Source organism: Alosa alosa, chromosome 1, assembly GCF_017589495.1.
Source record: "Alosa alosa isolate M-15738 ecotype Scorff River chromosome 1, AALO_Geno_1.1, whole genome shotgun sequence".
Lineage (NCBI taxonomy): Eukaryota > Metazoa > Chordata > Actinopteri > Clupeiformes > Clupeidae > Alosa > Alosa alosa.
The window spans coordinates 50,519,595-50,541,477 of record NC_063189.1 but is presented as its reverse complement, the minus strand read 5'-3'; the positions used below and the strand labels follow the sequence as shown (position 1 = coordinate 50,541,477).

At 41.1% G+C, this 21,883-nt stretch overlaps 1 protein-coding gene across 7 annotated transcripts in view; it reads right to left on the bottom strand.

Moving 5' to 3' along the window:
• The window catches only part of LOC125296376 (guanine nucleotide-binding protein G(olf) subunit alpha), a 174,202-nt gene that overhangs the window by 11,240 nt on the left and 141,079 nt on the right, over positions 1 to 21,883 (bottom strand). For all 7 annotated transcript variants that reach the window (XM_048246263.1, XM_048246288.1, XM_048246280.1 and 4 more), the window contains one exon: positions 11,860 to 11,914. In XM_048246263.1, coding sequence (XP_048102220.1) covers positions 11,860 to 11,914 — 55 coding nt within the window. The remainder of the gene's footprint in view (positions 1 to 11,859; positions 11,915 to 21,883) is intronic.

Below are 21,883 nucleotides of genomic sequence, written 5' to 3'. Positions count from 1 at the left end.
TGGAATCCAGGGCCTACAGTATATCCACAAAGCATTGTAAATTACAGTTAAGTTAGCTATAAGCTATTCACAAAGCTGAGACAAAGATAAAAGCAAGACTCCATTGTTATGGCTGATGTAAATTCTCATGCACAAACTTGTTTGCAGTGACCTCAGTGATTGATTGATTGATGACATGTCTGTGCTGGTGATGCAGGCATGCATGCATTAAAATGAATACTATAATGGACAAGAATAAAGGTGACAGGCTACAAATGAAATAGTAGCCTAATGGTAATCACTACCATTGATACAATACTGTAACTCCCTAACACTTTTTAAAATGCATCTGCACGACACATTTGCTTTGGCTAGACTGGATATAATTTACTTTGACTCATCATCGTAGGGGAGGTTTTTGGCATCATTCCTGCGTTATAATCATCAGCCAATCAAGGTGGTCACTTCAAGCAAGCTTGTGCATGAGTAATGACTTCAGCCATAACAACGGAGCTCTTCTCTTATCTTAGGAGTTGTCATTTTTCCTTACTAAGAGTAGGTCTGATGGGTTTTGTGAATAGGTTTTAAGAGAAAACTCCTAGCTAAAAACTTTTAGTGTGATTTAGGAGTACTCCTAGTAGAAAGATAAAATGCTTCATAAATACGGCCCCAGACAGTCATGATGGGGTGGTTACCTAGAGATGCTATCACTTTGAAGTCCAGCGCAATTTACATTGGTCTCAAGGAGATAATGTCATACTATAGTTAAAGGTGCTCTAAGAGATGTCATACGTTTTTTAGGCTAAAACATTTGTCACTTATAGCAAACATCACCTCACCAACCGCTAGCTGCCTGTCCTGAATACACTAAAAAAAATGCAATCTCTGTGGACAACCCAGGCTCCAAAAACAGCCACAAAACAACTTGGGCAAACATTGCCCATAAAAACATAACAAACAGTTCCAGCAAATCACCAACGAGATGCATGTTTAGGAGAGTTTCATTTGCACGGGAGGGAGGGGGAGGAAGCGAGCTGTTTTGTTTGAACGTCAACAGAAGTGACGTTACCTAGCATCACTTAGAGCGCCTTTAATTTGAAAAACAGTGAATTTTTTAAATGAACACAGTCAACCTAGTCAAAGCCGTGTCTAAGCCATCATCTTCAGATATTTTACATGTGACAATTTGCCTCATCACACAGAATGGCTTGTCATATTAGCTTGTCATGTTGAGTTGTCATATTACATTATCAAACTAATAAAAAAAACATGAATGAATTGTGAACATCATTTTTCATGTCCAACCATAATGTTTCATACATATCCCTCTACATTTATTGGCACCCCTGGTGAAGTTGAGTATGTAGTTGAACATGTATTAACTATAGAAAAATATCATTTGGCAATTTATTTGTATAAAAGATTCATCTTTCAGAATATGAATTGGTTATACAAATAAAAATAGATAAAATATAAAATGCTGGATATTTTTTATAATCAAACAAAAACAACACAGGTCCCTTTTCCCAAAAACACATAAACAATCTAGGTTTATTTACAAAGGAGGGAGAAGGGGCCTACAGCACCTGCACAAGCAACTGATGTGCTGGCCAGGCCCAGAAGTGTTGCTGAAGTCCAGCTTGCACTTAAACATATAATAACGCCCTTCCAGGCTGCCCAGGAGGCAGCCACACTGCATGTGGATTGGGCTCTCAAACGTTTGGGTGGAGGCACACCCAGGGGGGACCTACACAATCAGACAGGTCAGGAATGGAACTGAGAACCTGTGGGTGAAAATGTGAGCGCCATCTTCTTCCACCATGGGTCTGTCCTTGGGGTCCAGGTGCTGGGGTGGGGGAGGGAACAGAAACTCGGAGCGAGGTGGAGCCGGTGTGGATTCCAACTTGTGCGCCAACCGCTGGTGTGGGTTCTGCGCGTCATGCTCATGGCTGGCTGTGCAGTGGGTGCCGGCTAGGGGTGAGCGAATGGAGACACCTCAAAGCGCTCTTGGAGCACAGAGACTTTTTTCTCAGGAGACTGGAGTAGAGGTCTGCGCGGTACTGATTTTTCATTCCCGCTCCCACCCGCTCCCATAATATTCTGTCCCGCTCCCGCATTGTAGAATTCTGGGGTATTCTTACTGTATTCTGATGTGTTCATATGTTACATCTGTGTGTAGTATACAACAGGGAGAGGTCCATATTATTGTACATAACTGTGCCTTAGGCCTGTGTACCAGCAGGAAGGTCATACAGGCCGATGTTTAGGAACATCCGAGGAACATCGGTGATAACTTGGGCCGAGGGAGACCGCATGTCTGCCTATTCAGGCTAGTATCTCCATCTGGCCAGGGCCGGGTTTTGTACACTGGTTGGCACCTGCCACGTTGGCATGATTGACGTTTGTATGTTTTAGTATAACAGGCTTTGTCTTAGGTTTTGACACGGAGACAGATTGAGGAAGCGACCCGAGGAGCATCTTCTGTCGGAAGGCTCAGCAGCTGCTTCTAATAACAACCACAACTGTTAGACTCTGCCCAGTTTTACTGTTTGAGACTTAGCCTGTGTTCTGTTATTCATTGTTGTACCATCTACAATAAATCATCATCTAATCGCCTATCCTGATCCCGCCGTCAAGCTTTATTGACCATCTTCAATACAGACATTAGAACTAAAACACAACGCAACAACCAGAGAATCCAACATTTGGTGCCGCGACCCTTCTCGCAAAAGGAGAAGAAAGAGCGACAACATTTGGTTATCGCGGACCGACCGCAAGAGGAGAGGCAAGACGAGAACATCCAACGGGTTCAAAGAGACTTCGGGGGCAGATTTTGGATTTTGAACATCTGTAAGAAGAGTCCATCTTGGCACCTTCACTGCTGCACTGCGCACCCTGCATGCAGTGAAGACATTCTGACCAGGTGAAAGCAAAAAATCTTTACTCCTTTATGCGGGAAAAAGAACCAAAGTAAAGCTAATTTATTAGATAAATTAGAAATTAAAAGCTGCACATTAATGAGAGTATTGAAGTTTGTGTCATTAAGTGTTTTGACAAGTAACGTACCTATATCAATGATTGATGAGCTCTAGATGTCATTTGATATAAGAAGTTTTCTGGAAAAAAGTAAAAGGTCAAAGTGTACACATATTTTGGGTAATTGGATAGATTCGTGAACGAATTAAAAGAAGTAATCGATTAACATACGGGACAAGCTTGGGGATTAAATCTTTTTTTTTTTCTGTACTGCCATTACATGTTAAGCTGTGTGAGTTTTATGAGATAAATGCTGTGCATGTGCCAATGAGAAAACAGGAGTCATTATTTTGCTGAGTGAACTGTGTGGTTGTTTCTCAACGGTCTTTGTTTAGTTTAATGGCCTAGGACTAAACTTAGTGCTACAGTGATACGGAAAGGAGACGAAATCACCAGAGTGGGGTGTTTTGGTTGTGCAGTATTTGAAAAGTGGGATAGGGTTTCCACCTATGTTTTTTTGTTGACTTGGTCAACTGGGAATTTAACGAAAGATCGTTAAAAGTGTGAGTGAGACATTCATTTGTATCATTGTCCAGCCGTTTTGGGAGAAAAGAAACAGTCTGAGTTAAGTGGAACTGACACTGGTGAAATTTATTGTTGTGGCATCATGCTGTGAGTAAAATAACTTACCAAGTGTCAGGTTACGGAGCGAGAGAGATAGAGAGAGAGTGTTTCCTTTTCCCTGGTGGGAGCGTGTGTGTGTGAGTGTGAGTGTGGAAAAAAATTAAAATAAAATAAGAGATAGACAACTTGTGAACAATTGAGAGGCGAACAAATTACTAACCAAATTTTCAAAGTGCAAAGTTGTCACTATATCACTACCACATCACGGGAAAATATAAAAAAATATATTTAAAAGGATCAATGCCACTGCACGAAACACATAGTACAATTTAATATTTAATATTAGCAATAATCCAGATATGGTTCTTGGTAGGAAAACTAAGTTACAGGCCTTAGCTGAGATACAAGACTATGTGTCAGATTGGATGGCAGTGAAATTACAATTGGGCAAATTTGAGGAAAAAAAGTTGGAATTAGAGATCCGAGACAGGATTTGCAGACATGAGACTGAGAGACGTGATTTGGAGGAACAACTCATGGAAGCGGATGTGTTGCCAGAACAGAGTGGAGTGAGGCGAAGAGGAGTAGTCTCAGAGGCCCACTCAACGGGAGGAGCCAACTCCTCCCATACACACCGGCACCTAGTGGGGCCGGGGTCGCAACCATGGTCGCAACAGGCAACCAAGCACCCGCCTCAATCCGACTCTGCCTGACTTGGACTCAACAGCGCCATATGCCATGGTGGAGACATCTAGAAGTGCAGTGGACATTGATAAAGACAGCTTCATTGGTCAGATGGGCCAAGAAACAGCACCCCACCTGACGAGCAGGTGACACAAAACAAATCATTCTGGCCCCATCAACAGCCACTGCTTTCTACAATCCACAAAGACAAGGAACAACGTCTGCAACCAACAATCATCAAACTGCTCCACTCCAGTATGGCTATCCACAGCCACTAGCCATAGCTTCAGTACCTCCTCCTCCCCCCCATTGTTGTTACCAATGCCACTGGCTACAAGCCCTTACCCACCTCACCCCACCTGTCAACTCTTTCCCCTACCCCACCACCACCACCACCCCCCCCACCCCCACCTGTCAACTCTTTACCTCACCCACCCCCACCTCCCTCACCCCCACCTGCACCAGTGAATGATGGGGCATCTACATCCAATGCTGCCCAGGGAGCCACTGCTCCGCAACAAGGCCAAAGACAAAGAAAACCAGGCCAGCGATGGAGGACTGGGATGCCTGGGATGAGTCAGCTGACGAGGCACTCATATGCCCCAGTGCACAGTAGCTAGCCACCGACCGATGGCGTCTGTGCTTTTACCAACCAGCTAAAACTGACAACACCCTCTATGCTACTGCCTTGCTTGAAGAACACATCAAAATTGAATTCTTGATTGATACTGGTGCTGAACTTAAAGTCTTTTTCATCCGACCTATTGAAGAAACAAAAAAACCTCTGTCAGGCCATCAAGACAGCTGGTGGACCAACTGGAGAAAAATTCAGTCTGAAGCAGACAGCCCCAGTCACCATAGCCATTGGAGAAGGAGATGGAGAAGTCTTGTGGAACCTGAGAAGGCTAAAAAAGAGAGGATCTTCTGGAACATCCTGCATGGGCTAAGGGAAGGAATGACTGTGGACTGTTGGAAATGGAACCTGTCAGACTGACTGGAAAACCACCTCCATGTGTGAAACAATGTCCCATCAAGAACGGACAGATTGTGGCAGAATTGTTGATGCAAATGCAGCTGCCAAAGGAACTGGCAGTGATCAAAGTAAAGGCACATACAAGGCAAGACACCATTGAAGCAAGAGGCAATGCATTGGCGGATGCGTGTCAAGAACAGCCGCAAGAAAAAGAGAGGGAGGAGATAAATCTAAACGAATTAATGAGAATGGACACGAAATGGAAACACGGACGGATCTAACGGTAACAGGAACATTTTTTTGAAAATGACAACGAAAATGCATGATGAGAGGACAAAGAAAGTCAAGGAAACATCTGAAGAGGGAAAACGGGAAAGTTTGGCCAACATCATAGACATGCAGAACAGCTCAAGCCGAAAGAAAAATGGATTTGGATTGAAAATGCGCAAAGCTCCATGATGACAACTTGTGGAGGTTTGGAACACCTAACAGTGGCTCCAGAAAGTCTTCTACCATATCTGACGGCGCAAATTCATTCGCTTGGACACGTGGGAGTGGAGAAGATAAGGAACAGATTCATACAGGTCTGGTGGTCACCGAAGTTCACAGCAACGGCCACAGACATCGTCAAGTGGTGTGTCACCTGTCGGCAAAACAATCACGACAAGAAGGTTAAGTTGCCAATGTTGAAGACACCAGCTCCACCAGGACTATTCAGAGTTCTCCAGATAGATTACATCACTCTTCCCAAGTGCAAAGGCTACCGAGATGTTCTGGTTGTCCTGTGCAAGTTCTCCAGGTGGATTGAGGCATTCCCCGCATGATCTGGAACTGCACTACACACTGCCAAAGTCCTCGTGAAAGACATCATTCCCCGATGTGGATTGCCATAACATAGTCGGCAGTGAAGGTCCATGGTGAGAGAAAAGTGGATACATGCGAGCCATGGCAAACTAATAGAACCGCCTGAAACATGACGGCTTGGGTAGGGTACGAATTCTATCGGAGTTTCCGCCGATCTTCTTTTAGGGGTGAGGTGTGAACTAGAGGGGGGAAGATTCACGGGAGACTTTCATTTTGACAGGGAATTTATTACGTCAGGAGAAATGAAAGGTTAGGGATCCGAGAGTAGAATCTTTCTTTGAGAACCCGAGCATGCTCAGAGTGCTGTGGTAGTGGACTCTTCTTGACACAAACTCATGTTATGAAAAATGATAGACTTAGATCAGTCTTATAATTGATTTTGATGATTAAATATGTGTGATTACTGATATATGAAATGTTTAATCTGAGGATACAATTACAATTGCCGATTTTTGAGAATGATTACAATTAGATAGATCAAGAGGGGGGAGTAATCCTGTAGTCCTGGTTCTAAAGGTGGGTTCCTGGGGACACCCGTAAGGGAGCTGAACACGCAGCAACGGGTTAACCAGGGACTCACTGGGGGACCAGGATTGGGAGGATGCTACACCCCTATAATAGATTATTATATATATACTGTTGTTTTCATGACTATCCTTCAACTGATACTGCTCTTTCTTTTCACTCCACATGTACCTATGAGGTTGCTGGGAGCCACAGACAACATCTGGGACAGAGACTTTGCCTTTGAACTGAACTGTTGCCGGCCGGTTTCCTGAACTTCCAAAAGACTTTGTTTTCCTTTTCTTTTAACTCTTAGAATGTGAGATATTCATCAGCAACATAATCAGTTTTTAAGTTTTCTTTCAAGGTGCCTGCACTTCTTTTTTTTCTTAAAGTGCCTGAGAAGTAATGCTTGGTTTTATTATTTTTCTATTTTTTGTTAGGACACATCAGACTCTGTTTGCGATTGTTTGATCTATAAAAAATCAGTTTTTTGATTGATCAAGAGGGGGGACTGTAGAATTCTGGGGTATTCTTACTGTATTCTGATGTGTTCATATGTTACATCTGTGTGTAGTATACAACAGGGAGAGGTCCATATTATTGTACATAACTGTGCCTTAGGCCTGTGTACCAGCAGGAAGGTCATACAGGCCGATGTTTAGGAACATCCGAGGAACATCGGTGATAACATGGGCCGAAGGAGACAGCATGTCTGCCTATTCAGGCTAGTATCTCCATCTGGCCAGGGCCGGGTTTTGTACACTGGTTGGCACCTGCCACGTTGGCATGATTGACGTTTGTATGTTTTAGTATAACAGGCTTTGTCTTAGGTTTTGACACGGAGACGGATTGAGGAAGCGACCCGAGGAGCATCTTCTGTCGGAAGGCTCAGCAGCCGCTTCTAATAACAACCACAACTGTTAGCCCAGTTTTACTGTTTGAGCCTGTGTTCTGTTATTCATTGTTGTACCATCTACAATAAATCATCATCTAATCGCCGATCCTGATCCCGCCGTCAAGCTTTATTGACCATCTTCAATACAGACATTAGAACTAAAACACAATGCAACAACCAGAGAATCCAACAGCATTAATGTGTCATTTTTAGTCCCGCTCCCGCCCGCATGCAGGAGGGATAGCCTATTCAGTTTTTCTTTCTGTCTCACGAAAGGAGCACACACACCTGAGAAAGACTCCAGATGTCAGTTTCTTGGTTCTGAATTTAGGCTAACAACTGAAGTAGGCTTAGTCTGGTGCCCTCTTCCTCTGTCATGCTTTCGATTTTTGAGTTTTGACAATGAGCAGCAGGAACAAATTGAACCCACGTAAACGACAATATAGGCTATAGGCCTGCTATCCGTCAGTTATGCTTAAACTCCGTTTTTTAATGCTGCCTAACAGAACATCCAGCTGAACTATAGTTATGAACAGTACTTTAATCATTTCCATATTTAATTTTACGCACATATTTAATTTTATGGAGTGCAGTGAATCATCAGTTTGTCCTGCACCCAATCCATTCCACCTCTCTCATCCCGCCCACTCCCCCGCAAAGAGCTTTCCAAAAAAGTTGTCCCACACAGACTCTTTTAAGGCCGGGACCCACCTACCGCGGGAGTGCAGACCTCTAGAGTGGAGTGTCGAGCAGAGGCATCTTCTCCCTGTCAGGGAGGTTGGACAGGATGAGCCACAGGTGCTGGGACTGGGCTATTAGGAAACCCAGTGCATGGCCCTGCATTACCACCGAGACCTTGATGGTGTGAGGCGAGAGGTCGAATGTCTTCCACAGCTCTGTGAGAGTTTCAGCTGACACTGAGGCTTCTGACCGATGAAGTAGCTCCCCACAGAAAACCTGTAGGAGGGCTGCTGCATAGAGGGCCCGGCAGGACTGCCCCACGTACACATTCTCTGCCAGAGCAGTGATTATTCTATGAGGGAGGAAGGAATGCTCGGACGTAGACTTGCAGACCATAGCTCACAAGAACAGCATTGGAGGTTCTGTCACTGCGCAGTGTCTGCGGTGATCAGACAGACAGAGAAGCGCCAGGTCGTGATCCGCTCTGAGGCAGGCTACACACCCATCTTGCAATCCACGACCAGGATGGTCTTGAAACATGAGGCCAGGCACCTTTGGCTATCCTTTTATCCTTTGGCTTTTTAGTCTCGAAAAATACTTTTTTGGTAGGGTTTGGTATTCACTGGTACCACTGATGGTAAGATCCAGCTGTTGTGGGCAGTAGCTTGCTCGGCTGGTATGAAGTTTCATTCTGAGCATTGATTTGAAGATTTTCGAATCGCTATAGAGGAAAGAGAGGATGACTTTCTCTCAATGTGTATTTATATAGGGGGACTGCAAAAAATACCTAAGAAAAGTTGTTGGAGGTTGAAATCAATGAATTCACCTGAAGATGACTTCCCATTGATAAACGGTGGTTGAACTCGACTGAAAGACAACAGCTCTTAGTCTGCCTCTATGACGTCCCATAAAGTTGAAGAATGCAAAGCAGGGGGTTTGAGACCTTTTCTCCCCAGATTGTTCAGATCCCTAGGTCCTCTCTTGGGCATTGTGCTTTTTAGCTCACACCACTGGTTTTATATGCCGTTCAGATCAGGGAAATGAGATAACCATTGTAGAAGCTTGATTTTGTATTCAGTAAACCATTTTTGGGTTAATTTTGACATTTTGGATCCCTGACCTGCTGGATGATCCAATCATGACCTCCTCATGACCACCACCTTAACAACACCAATAACATTGATTATTACACGGCTCTTCAGAGTGCTGCAGAAAGTTCCATTCACATGAATGGGCCTTCCCAACGTTCGGGCCTATGTTAAATCTATATAAATCACCAGCAAAGTATATAATCACCACTGTCAATGGCAACGGGTTGATTAACGTCTTTCATATCCCTCCGCAAGAATTCCGTTCGCTTATTGCAATGGAATTTCATTGAAAGGGAAAGTAAGCTAGTAAGACGTTGCCACGCAACACCTGAGCGGTGTCAGCGGAAGACACGAAACGGTAGCAAAATCATTTTTAAAGATTCATTGTGTTAGGTTTCTTTTCTCGTTTTGGCAAGTAGCCGTGTAATAAGCGGGATAATGTATTGTCCGCCGGTAATTATCAGAAAATAAGTCCCTTCAGGTCGAAGCAAAACCCCTCCGCTGCGCGTCAGGGTTCTGTTCTCCCTGTCGGGTCTTATTTACTGATAATTACTGGCGGACAATACATTATCCCTTACATATTGTCTAAATAGTCTAGGGGCTATATTTTGGCGATCTACAGTAAAACGCATGGTCACTGGCGAATAGCTTAAACAAATTTCGGTATGTGTCCAGTCCACATTGGGGGGAGTTTTGTTATCAAATGTCGGCGCCTAGCCTACACGCATTTGCACTCATCTATTATTTGAACTCATTGGCAAAGTGAAACTAACTTCACTGTGTACACAATGTAAAAACAGTAAACGCCAAGAAAATAACCTGTTTTCCGCCATGCGCCAGGGCTAAAATAGGGGCCAATGAGTGTCACAACTTACTCCACTTACTCATCTTTCTCCTCAACTGCCTGATTTCTATCTCCTGACTCCTGTGTTGGATTTCTTAAAGAAACAAGTCTCTAAATTACTGACCAATAGTTGATATTATTTGACAATAGGATATGTTTGGGCCTGTCTCATACACCATTAACAAGCATTAACAAGCTGCTTGTTAACACTTACAAGCTGCATGTTAACTGTTAACAAATATGCTTGTAAGTAACTTAAAAGGCTGCTTATTAGCACTTACACACTGCATGTTAACAGTTAGTTAATGTTATTAAAGGATAACAACAATTGTTAACTGCTTATTATGCACTGTTAATACCTAATAAGCACATGTTATTCTAAAGCGTTACCTTTATCTTCTCATCTTCTGCTGGCTTTCTAAAACATTAACTTTGTTCCAGCCTTTGTTCAGGTCAGGTCAAGTCAAGTCAAGTCAAGTCAAGTCAAGTCAACTTTATTTATATAGCGCATTTTGTACACAGAGGTCATTCAATGTGCTTTACATAAACAAGAGCAAACATGAATAGCTGATAAAAGCATAGAAGGGCAATAGTCAAAGAATAGTTTAAAAAGTAAAAAATAATAATAATGATCATAATAAAAAGAAAACATAAAATGCACAAGGTAAAAGCATTTAAAAATAAAGAATAATTAATAAGCAAAAAAACTAAGGCAAAAGTAGTAAAAATGTAATAAAAGTAATAAAAGACAACGTAGAATAATCAAGGCGGATTCAGAATTTGTAACTCAGCGCAGTTAGTAGAAAGCATCTGAGAGATTCCTAAAGGCCCTGGAAAGCTTATTAATGTGTATGGTATCATGAAGCCCAAGAAAAACACTTTCAATGAAAATCTGTCAATCTCTGCCATGACACTAAAAGTGGGTCATGATTGGATCCTTCATCAGGTCAATGAACAATGAACTGATCATTCATCAGGTCAAGGCTACATGCATTAGCCTATAGGTCATTTATGCACCTCCAACATTGAACCCACATCTCCATGAAAATTAAAATCCACAATGTGGAAGAACTTGTTTTACATTTTCTCTGTAATGTCATATTTTTGCCATGTGTTAAATCCCCAAATCAACATTAACAATATTCATTAACAAAAAAAAATTCTACCCTGTTTACTCTTCTTTTTCTACCGTTGGCTTTTTCTTTCTCTACGCACATAGGAAGGTTTGTCAATTGTCAACTGACCAGTGATGTACCCTAGTAGTAGCATTTCCAATTCAGGGGAGTAAGACTGCCGGGGATTGGACAATACAAAAAAGGAAAAATCCTAGGCACCCTTTTTAAATAGTCAAAAAGCCTTATTTTCATGGCTTGGTAATTTGAAAACTTTAAAACACTGACACAGGAAGTCAAACATGATGAAAGCTTGATTCTGAAACATGTCAGAGTTTTAAAAGTTGAAAAGTGTTTCTTTTTCTTGTTTTGGATATTCAGTGTTATATTCCCATTCAAAGAGCATCTCAAATACAGCGTTTGAGTCTAGGAAGCATTTTATGAGATTTCAGTAAATAAAAAATGTGTTGATTTGCAAGGTTTATTATGATATGGGCATCCTGGTGAAGCAGTGAGTTGTCTTTGTGAACTAGACAACTTCATGAAGAGATGATGTAGTAATATCAGGTTGTTTAGTGAATTTCTTTCTGTGTGGAACTAGACAACAAACATGTAAAAGAGACACATACTTGATCTGTTGGAGTGTAGTCACTTTGTCTTACAGCATCAATTCTGTCCAGAAAGCTGTAGAGGGAGAAAAAAAAGAGTAAAATGGTCACTTCATGGGCCTGTCCATTTTACTCCAAATAGCACAGAAAAACTACCACTTGTATCATGCACATTTGATCCTCAATGTCATGATCATGTTGTGCACATAATTTTCAGCAAAATGACATTTTCAGTGAGACAACAACCATGACCACTAGATGGCAATAAAGTTTGAATATTGTTCTACAAATGTTTTGAGACAAGCATCAATGGAGCCTGTGCAACCCAAACAGAAACAAAATACACATACAACAGAAACAAACACAATGAAGGGTCTTCCGTCCGTTTTAGATGTATAAAACAATGACTATTTTTGTCATTTTCTTGAACTTTGTTTATCCCCCTTAAGCTTTTTTTTGTTTTTATATTCCAAATCAGGAGGATACAAACAAAGTTAAAAAGGAATGGGAAAGTCTGTAATGGTAAACACTGCCAGTCCATGGGTATTCCAATAACATAGATTATAGTGACAAGCAAGGCCAACTTAACTAAAAGTATGTGGTAAATCTGCTAATAGGAGAGTCTCCTGGCTTCATTTCACAAGGTGTATTAAGCCACTTACTCTGAGTTAACTAAGCCAGGTGTATCACCAATTCAACAAGTTCTAGAAATACTCCCCAGAGATCCTGCTCAAATTGCCTTGTTGGCAAAGTCACAAACATTTCCCTTTGGTTGAACATTGTTTGCTTCCGCCCTTTCCATAGTAACGGTCATGTTGACAACGCATGTACTGTAGATGTACAAGGCAAAAATGCAAGTTATTTCTTTGATTTTCTGATTTTTTGACACTCGGGAGAACATCTTTTCATTCACAGTGTGTCTATACAGTATATAGGTCAAATACACAAACATAAAAGTTATTCAAATAAAGCGAAAGACATGGTCAACCAAGTTCTCAGCTTAACATTTGGATTACACACAAGGAACATAGAGATATAGATATACTTTATTCATCCCCATAGGGAAATTACAGTGTTCCAGCAACCATACAAATACAGCATTCAGATTTACATACACACATACTGTATACACACACACGCATTACAGCCCTAGTATGTATGTGTGCCGGTATGTATGTACTGTATGTGTGTGTGGTCCGTGTACTTTTGCGTTCATTCATTATTCTATTCTGGAAGTGAAATTGAAAATGGAAAAACAAGTGGTGAACTTTTTGAAGTTCTATATTCACTTGCTAATTGAAAATGATGTCGTATTTTGATCTATTCCAGGGATTAGAAAGACAATGTTGACTTAATGAATGGATAATGTGAAATGCAAAACGTAATAAAGAAAAATAAATGTCATTCTAACCGTGTTATCTGGACAGTAGGCTAGGCTACCTAGGTCTGAACTAGATAGACGTAGAAACGAAGCCGGTTTTCACTAGTTTGAAGTGAAAACTATGAATGAAGTTTAATTCTGGGTGCTGTAAACATTGCCAAGAAATAGTGTAAGATGTGATCTGATCTGTAGATACAGACAGAATACAGACAGATAGTGTGATCAAAATTAATTTTCAACTCTTCAAAGGACATCATAACACCATCTGAAAAAATGATCCATCAATGGTCCCTTTTCTTTCCCACTCCTTATTTTTACTCAACATTTATTCAAGTATGGCCATTAATTTAATTTGAACAGTGTATGCAAGAGTTTTGTTATGTCACAATAACAATTTTAGATTTGCTTATAAAAGGTATTTTGGTTTCTATATCTTCCCAAGATGTTAATTCTGTGTTATTGTAAGCCCATTTTAAAGGGTATCTTGCATTTATAGCTTTATAGTATTTTTCTAAATTTGGAAGGCTCCCCAAGCCAAAGCCAATCTAAATGCTGCTAAAACCAGACAATGCACTTTTCTTCCAAATTTCGTTGTACCGGTACATGTAGAATGACAATAAAGATAATATATTCTATTCTAAGTAGCAGTTTATTACCGTTGTACAAATGACTATTATACATCTATCTATATTTTGGCAATATGGCACAAGTGAGAGTGAGGTTGGTAAAGAATATACCAAGCTGTGGTTAGGCATTTTGGTCTTTGTCTCCATACGCTTATTTACAGAATAGTTTATACAACAATGTCTGTACAATTACAATACAGGTTTTAATGGCTTGCAGCAGCCACTGTTGCACACATTTCAGTGTTATGTCAAGTTTTATTTAATTCTCGGAAATTAATTGAGGGTAGCCCTCCTTTTCAGTGATGCCGGGTTTACAATCACAATGAAATAGTACACATTTGTAGTGAAATGTAAATACACCAGTAAATCAGGAAAAGCACGCTTTTCTACCAATAATTTCGACGAATAATACGTTATTGTTGCTTTTTTAAATAGAAGGTCTAGCCTAATCTGAAATGTTGCTGATTCTATTTCACAACAGTTTTAGTATGGGCATTATAGCAAAATGCTGACTTTCCAAGCTCAGAATTAATAAGGGACCATAGGGACCAGAATTCCAGTCAAGCATGGGTGAAGTTGAAGTTGAAGTTACTTATCTGTCACATACATTTATGCAAAGTAGAATATGTAGTCTATGCATGTAGTCTATGCTGGTTGCTAGGGTAATTTAGATAGTTGCTAGGGTGTTGCTAGGGTAATCATAGTGGTAACTATGCAATTTGCAATAAAAAGTGATTGCTTTGTTGGTTGCTAGGGTACTTGAGATTGTTGCTAGGGTAATCATAGTGGTTACTATGCTGTAAAAAGTGGTTGCTATGTTGGTTGCTAGAGGATTCATGTTGGTTGCAGTAATCAAGGTGGTTGCTAGGTTGACATTATGGAAGTGGTTGCTAGGTTGTTACTAGGGTACTTGAGATGGTTGCTAAGGTGTTGCTAAGGTAAACATAGTGGTTCCTTAGCTATATAAAGTGGTTACTATGCTGGTCGCTAGGGTAATCATTTTGGTTGCAAGGTGGTTGCCATTTTGGTTGCCATCTGCAGGAGATCTACAAGAAAAGACTATGTACCAGGGCCCAAAGTATTGTAAAGGACTCCTCACATCCTGATCATAGACTTTTCAAAAGACTGAGGTCAGGCAAACATCTCTGCTGCTACAAGACCAGAACAGAGAGACTGAGGAGGAGCTTCTATCCTCAAGCAATCTGTATCCTATATATATAAGACTAAGACTATAAGACTATATAAACAACTTTTTTTTTATACACTTGCACATGTTTTTGCATTTTCATGCACTGTATTTCCTTGTCCTCACTAGCTAGTTAGCATCATTAGCATTGTTAGCATTTTAGCAATAATAGTAATAATTAGCTTTTATTACAGTGCATAAAAATGCACTGTACTGTTCTTCCTAGGCAACAACTTCTTCTTATTATTATTCTGCTTACCACTTTTTCCGTACGCTATTTCTCTTGAACAGTCCCTCTAGGCGCCACGGTCGAGTTTACTCGACAAGATGCGGTACTGAATAAAACGGCCGATTTATATTTCGTTCGACCTCCACTAGATGGCAGACATGTCGTACGTCATCGCCGAGTCCAAAAAAGGTCATGCTTTAAACAAAACTTTCGTGCTACAGCGCATTGAATCACTGCGTGCAATACCGGAACTAGTGTGCGTGTGAGCCACTTTATCAGAGCGATATTGTCAACGTCAGCGAGTATTTGCATTACAGTGGGCAGTGCTTCGACTTGGCCAGCTTCACTCGCGGTCCGCGTGTGGGATCACGCGGTATCACGCGACTTTAATTTGTATTTTTCCAGTGAGACACTGTAACAACCCAAACAACCGGTAGATGGCTCAAGTGAGCAGGGTGTCTCGTAAAAAGAAATGGAGCCTGGAAAACCCTACACAGACTTCACTACAGACTTCAGCAGACTGGTTTAGAAATAATGTAATAGCCAGAAATATGCCTGCCCTGCCCTAATAAAGAAATATTTGGTTAACTGCGAGTGAATCCCGCTTGCAGCCGTAGACGCAGGGACAAATGAAACATTCTGGTTTTCTCCGAAAGTGCAACGATGATAGACAGACATAATTTGGACAAAATATAGAGTATTAACCTCCGTTGCTCAGCCAAATGCCTTCCTGTTAGGTTATCACGGAGTTACAGGCGATAAACGATTTTTGATGGTCACAAGTTTACTTCATTAGGGACTGTTCGTTATTTATTTAAGGGGCTACCGGAGGAGTTTTGGGAGCATTAGTCCAAAAAGACGTGACCCTCCCTCGCCAGCAATACATTTTTCTATGACCCTCCAAAGTGATTATGAAAAAATCACTGTCAACTTTTTCCGGGTTTATCGCCTACTGTATTTTAACGTTTTCACATATTTGGCCATAAGCCTTTTATCATAGGCTATCCGCGAAAACCAAACTACAAAGGCGAACACTTTAACGGGAATTAATTGGGCATGAATCATGCTGAACGCTATTTCGCTACCTTAGAATAATAAGGTTCTATCTGCGTTTTGAGTAGGTAGGCCTACAACCGGGACGAATGAAACATTCCGGTTTTCTCCGAGTGCAACGATGATAGACAGTTATCATTTGGACAAAACATGGAGCATATTAACCTCCGTTGCTCAGCCAAATGCCTTCCTGTTACGTCCTGGTATCACGGAGTTACGAGCGATAAACGATTTTTGATGGTCACAAGTTTACTTCATTAGCGGTTTATTTTTTTTGGATTATTAAAGAGTGTTTTTTCATTTAAAGGTTTGACTTCGTGCTTATTCAGTAGAGCATTTAGTGCTCTCCCAATCCCAGACGTTCACATTGCATGTTAGTTTGTAATGGATGCAACCGCCAGATAGGCTATCGTTTGACAATGAGTTGTTAACAGAACCAAGACATATAGCCCAGCAGCAATCTAGGGACTGATCGTTATTTATTGAAGGGGCCACCGGAGGAATTTTGAGTGCTTCAGTTGGAAGTTGCATGACCCTGTCTTGCCTGCTAGAAATTGTTCAATGACCCTCCGACAGAATTGTTAAAAAATACATGACCCTCCCCTGCCAATTGTCTTCTGCCCGCGCCACAGCCACACACTTTGTGATAACGTTCTTAAATCAATCTTTCCAGTGAGCTTGCATGCTACCAGTCCTTCCTTTTCAAATGTGTTGCGCCAGTTTGCACAATTTCACAAATAATCATATTTGATTAATAGTATGATAAATAATCCCTGTGCACGGGGACCGAAACAATGCATGCCAACTGTTTCCGTGTTTATCACGTATTTTAACTTTCCCCGCTGTCTTGCCGTTTTAACGTTTTCCCGTAGAATATCCCATATTTTAATACTCTCATAACAGCCCTGTCATCGGACCTGTCTCTGTGTTGCCCTGTTGCTACCCCTTGCCCTTCCAACAGATGTCTTCAAATCATCGTTTTCCTTGCTTGAAGGCGAACTTAGAGTGATGTTAACCTATTTAAGTTTAACGGCGCGATTGTCGTGAGAGCACGATTCATTGGCGCTTGCATGTTCGGCACGTGCGCACCTGAGGCTACTCAGCTGCAAGAGAAATTATTTCCCCTGTTTGTATGTTCACTGCAAGTTGGCCTACCATAACTTACCAACTCTGCACTGACTGGCTATTTATATTTTTCTGTGAAATAAGCACATGTATTTGTTCAACTTTATGAAGCAGAATTACGCATAGGGTACTTGGAACATAATACATTTGACAAAGGACAGATGAATGTGGCTAGTGACAAAATATTAACTTCCAGTGTTTTACGATGTCTTTGTCATGGGGAAGTGTTTTTCCCCATGCATTTATTCTAGGTTACTGTCAGTGACTGCCGTGAGAGAAAGCGGGTTCTGTGTTTCGTTCATGTCAGTGACTGACGCGAGAGAAGGGGTCTGTGTTGTGTTGTGTTGCGTTGCGTTAATTTATTTTCATTGGGCATACCGTGCCGTGCCGTCCACAGCTCTTCAGTTCTGACAAAGCCAAAATTACTCCTTTGAAACAATGAGTGCAAGAAGCGCGTTTGTATGGTTATATTGCTTGACGGGGGGGGGGTCTCAAGCAGCTTTCAGCCATAAGGCTACTTTGAGAACATTTCAATTCACCCGACACTAATATTCAAAATGTTGAAAACTATTTTGGCATAGCCTATAAAGCAGTTTAATTAAATGGAATGTTAGTTGTAAACAAACGAGCTACTTGGTGAGGCTTGGCCTCACAGATGCGCTAAGGCAGGAAAAATCTTCACGATATGCCTATTAACTAACTACCCGATTCACGTTGGCTGGGGGGAAGGGGGGCCATCAGACAATTGTGCCCAGTTAATCCGGCCCTTCCCCCAAAAAATCCCACCTTCCCAACTCTGACAGTTTAAAAGAAGTCAAGAGGACTCCTTACTCACAGACCTATTCACAAACCTGCGGTTTTGAAATCCTATGCAGCTACAGGAGCTTCCAGTCGCGAGGAAGCAATTTTGCATTGTAGGCATAACTAACATGCAATAACGCCGCCAACAACAACCAAAACTAGGCTAATTATTGTCAACATGTACATTAAATGTAACATTATTGTGAATCAAATTAAAATGTTCTCTTTTTCAAACGTAGGCATAGTAACAGAATAATGTAATAATGTTACAAAGATACTACATCAATCCGTATGTTTCATTGGGCTACTAGGCTGTTTGTTTGGCGAATTTAGGAGCAACTCCTAAAAATAATGGGCGTGTCACTCCTAACTTTAGGACTCCTAATTTTTTCACAAAAAGTAATTCACGAAGCATTTTAGACCTAAAAGTAGCACCTAAGTCTGGGACAGCTCAAGTCGAGAGGACTCCTAACTCACTAAGACCTATTCATAAACAGCTTTTTTGTGGCATTTTACGTTGCGATGTTTTGAAATAGCCTATGCGAAACAGGAGCTTCCAATCGCGAGGGAACAATTTTGCATTCATAAAAGGGATGCAATAATGCCACCAAGAACTACCAAAACTACTCATTGTTAACATGTAAATGAAATGTAACGTTTCATTGTGAATCAAATTAAAATGTTCTCCTCTTTGCAAACGTAGCCTAGGGATATGGTGACAGATTAATTTAATAATGTTGCAAAGGTAGGCTACTGCATCAATCCATAGGCCTATGTTTCATTAGGCTACTAAGCATGGTGAAGTGAAATTCTTACTTTGGAAAACAAACATTTGCCGATATCATCGCCGATCATCAGAATATTGCAACAGATTCTGTGTTCTGGACTGTAGGTAACTTGTTAAGCCAGTGGTTATCAAACTTTTATTTCATTCCCCACTGATCAAGGGGCATGACTGATGATAGTGGAGATAACGTGTTATCCCCGAGGCTTTTGCAAAGTCAGCATCTTCGACGGTAGTCTATTAAAAATATAAGTTTTCGATGTCCCAAACGGAGAGCCATACTTTATTGTTTTTAACGATCTCTATGCTACTCACAAAAATGTAGGCATGGAGACATGATGAAGTAGGTTATCCAACTGTCGTGTGTTAAATTATTGTGATTACGAGCCAGTGGTTTTCAAACATTATGCGTGACTCGGACATCTAACTAAATGCAACAGGCTCATATCGTCCTTGCATTCGCAAAATGAGGACCAGTGTTTTGTCAAATTGCAAATAGCTATTCGTTTTAACTATTTGTATGAAAGTAGTCTATACAAAAAGCACTTCATACTATCTTAATCTTGGAATATGGGGAGGGAAGTGGCGCGTCTGCAGTCAGCCAAATATGAATGTAATTCTCTGCATAAAGCAGATGTAATTGTTTATTGTACAGAAAAAATAAAATGACATGTCAAGCAGTCAATTGACTACATTTCAGTCAAGAAGTAGGGCAAATTAATTTCACAAAACCAAAACGTGGGTCATAGTTGTCTAAGCCTCTATTAAGTAGCCTGTTAAAAACGTCGCCAGATAGTATTAAATCGGCAACAACATTGTTTTCTGCAGAAGCCTACCCAAGGCTACAGATGAATTCTGAACAGTTATTTCTCTACTGGCTCAATTATCACACCACTGTTTTGATTTGCGTAGTTGCGTTAACCCCAACACTGACAATAATGTAGACAGCAAATTTCGATTTCGATTTTCGAGTAGTCAAGCCTTAAGCCATACCCAAGTAGCCTAAATCGAGGTAATGTTTAATTATGCATGATTTATTTTGTTATTGAATTCGTAGGCTGGGATTACTCGGCAACAATTATGTAAGGGACGGCAGGCAGAGCGATGTACAGTGGCAGGCAGCGGCATTACAGTGGCTGAAAGTGGTACTAAAGCTTCACGCGCCTTCACGCGCCCGGCGTATCTTGCGCGAATGAAGTGGTCATTTGAAAGCGATGCCCACTGTAGATTATCGTCTAATGGCATCAAAAAAGTTTACCCGAAATGAAGTGTTGGGTCTTCTATTCGCGGACCCTGATTCTGAAAGGGAATATCTGCCTTCAGAAAATGACGGTAATTCGTTTAGTGAGGCTTCAGATGCGTCCCTGCCTTGCAATGATGCAGCTGGACAAAGTGAGAGTTTAGCTTACACCAAGCACAAACGTTGAATCGCTTGCCCAATGTCAGTGGTGGGAATAATGTTTCACAGGGTTGGAGTGTTCATCGGGAACAGGGTGTTAGTGGTGTGGCGAACGAGGCTGGAGGTAATGTCCATGTAGCGCTAGCTTCTGTCTTCTGACCGTGTGCTTCTCCGCAATCGCGGTGACAGTAACGTGGTGGAGCCTTTGTCTAATGCCACTGGGTATGTTAGACGAGGTCGAAGTGCTCATAGGATAGTTAGGGGGGAATGTAGAGGCAGTGTGGGGAGTCGCAATGAGAATGACAGTAGGCCTAGTCCGAGCTGCGCAAATTCTCTCCACTCAGCGCGCGCGCGCGAGGCAGATCTGGCCATGCTGCTCGCAGCAGGAGCAGAGGTGATGACACGGGGCAGGGGAGCCATTAGGCTAGGCATAGTCTATCAAAAGATGATGGGAATGCCGGCCCTGTATGGATAGGGATAGGGAGTCATTATCTCTACAGCAAAAGGCCTGCTACATTAAAAAAGAAAGTGTCAGCCATTTATTAGTAATGATTTACACTGTTGATTTGCTACCTATTTCCTTGACCATTTAGGACATACACTAGGCCTATGTGTTTGGGCCTTTTTTTGTGTGTTCATGTCCTTGTGATGTGTGTGTCTTTGTCAGCTAAGAAAAAAAAACAAACAAAAAAACATCAACAAAAAGAAAAAAAATACTAATATTGTCTCTTGTCTTGTCTCGTCATCTCACTCCTGATCTGTGCCTTGCCGTGGCAAGTGAGCTTTTGAACTAAACAGGTCTTGTTTACTTGTGTTTGTGTGTCATCTCAATAATATATATGTGCACCATACATGGAATCAGAGTGCCTACTGTATGTAGTAAATGGAAAATCTCTACAGCAAAAGGCCAGCCTACCGCTACGTGCATTTGGTTTGTTTCTGCCATTTATTAGTAATGATTTATACAGTTTGTTTACTACTTACTATTTACCTGAGCATTCAGTATTGTGCAATATAGCATACAGAAGGTGAGAGACATTTTGGGGGAAAAGAAGTGGTGCATTTTATCATTCAAACATGCAACTTTTCATTAAAATTCTATAATCCAAGATGGCCGCCACCATATGACGTCATAATATGCAAATTAGATATAAACATTTAATCTCTACATAAACTTTGGGTCATCCTTAATATTTCTCTAATTTACAGAAAGTCACTATCAAAAGTCTTATCACTTTTAAGATATAGCCTTTTGAAATGAAGATGTGAAAATCGAACGTTTCGAAAAAAAAAATCTGGCGCCTAAAGGGTTAACTTAGAAACTTCATTCAAACTTTGTAACGTAGGTTTTCAAACGGACCAAGCTGCTATGTCTTTTTAACTTTGAAACTTTTATACTTTCTAAACTATAAAAGAAAAACTTTTTAAAAATCCCCATAGACTTAACATTGCCGATTGTGA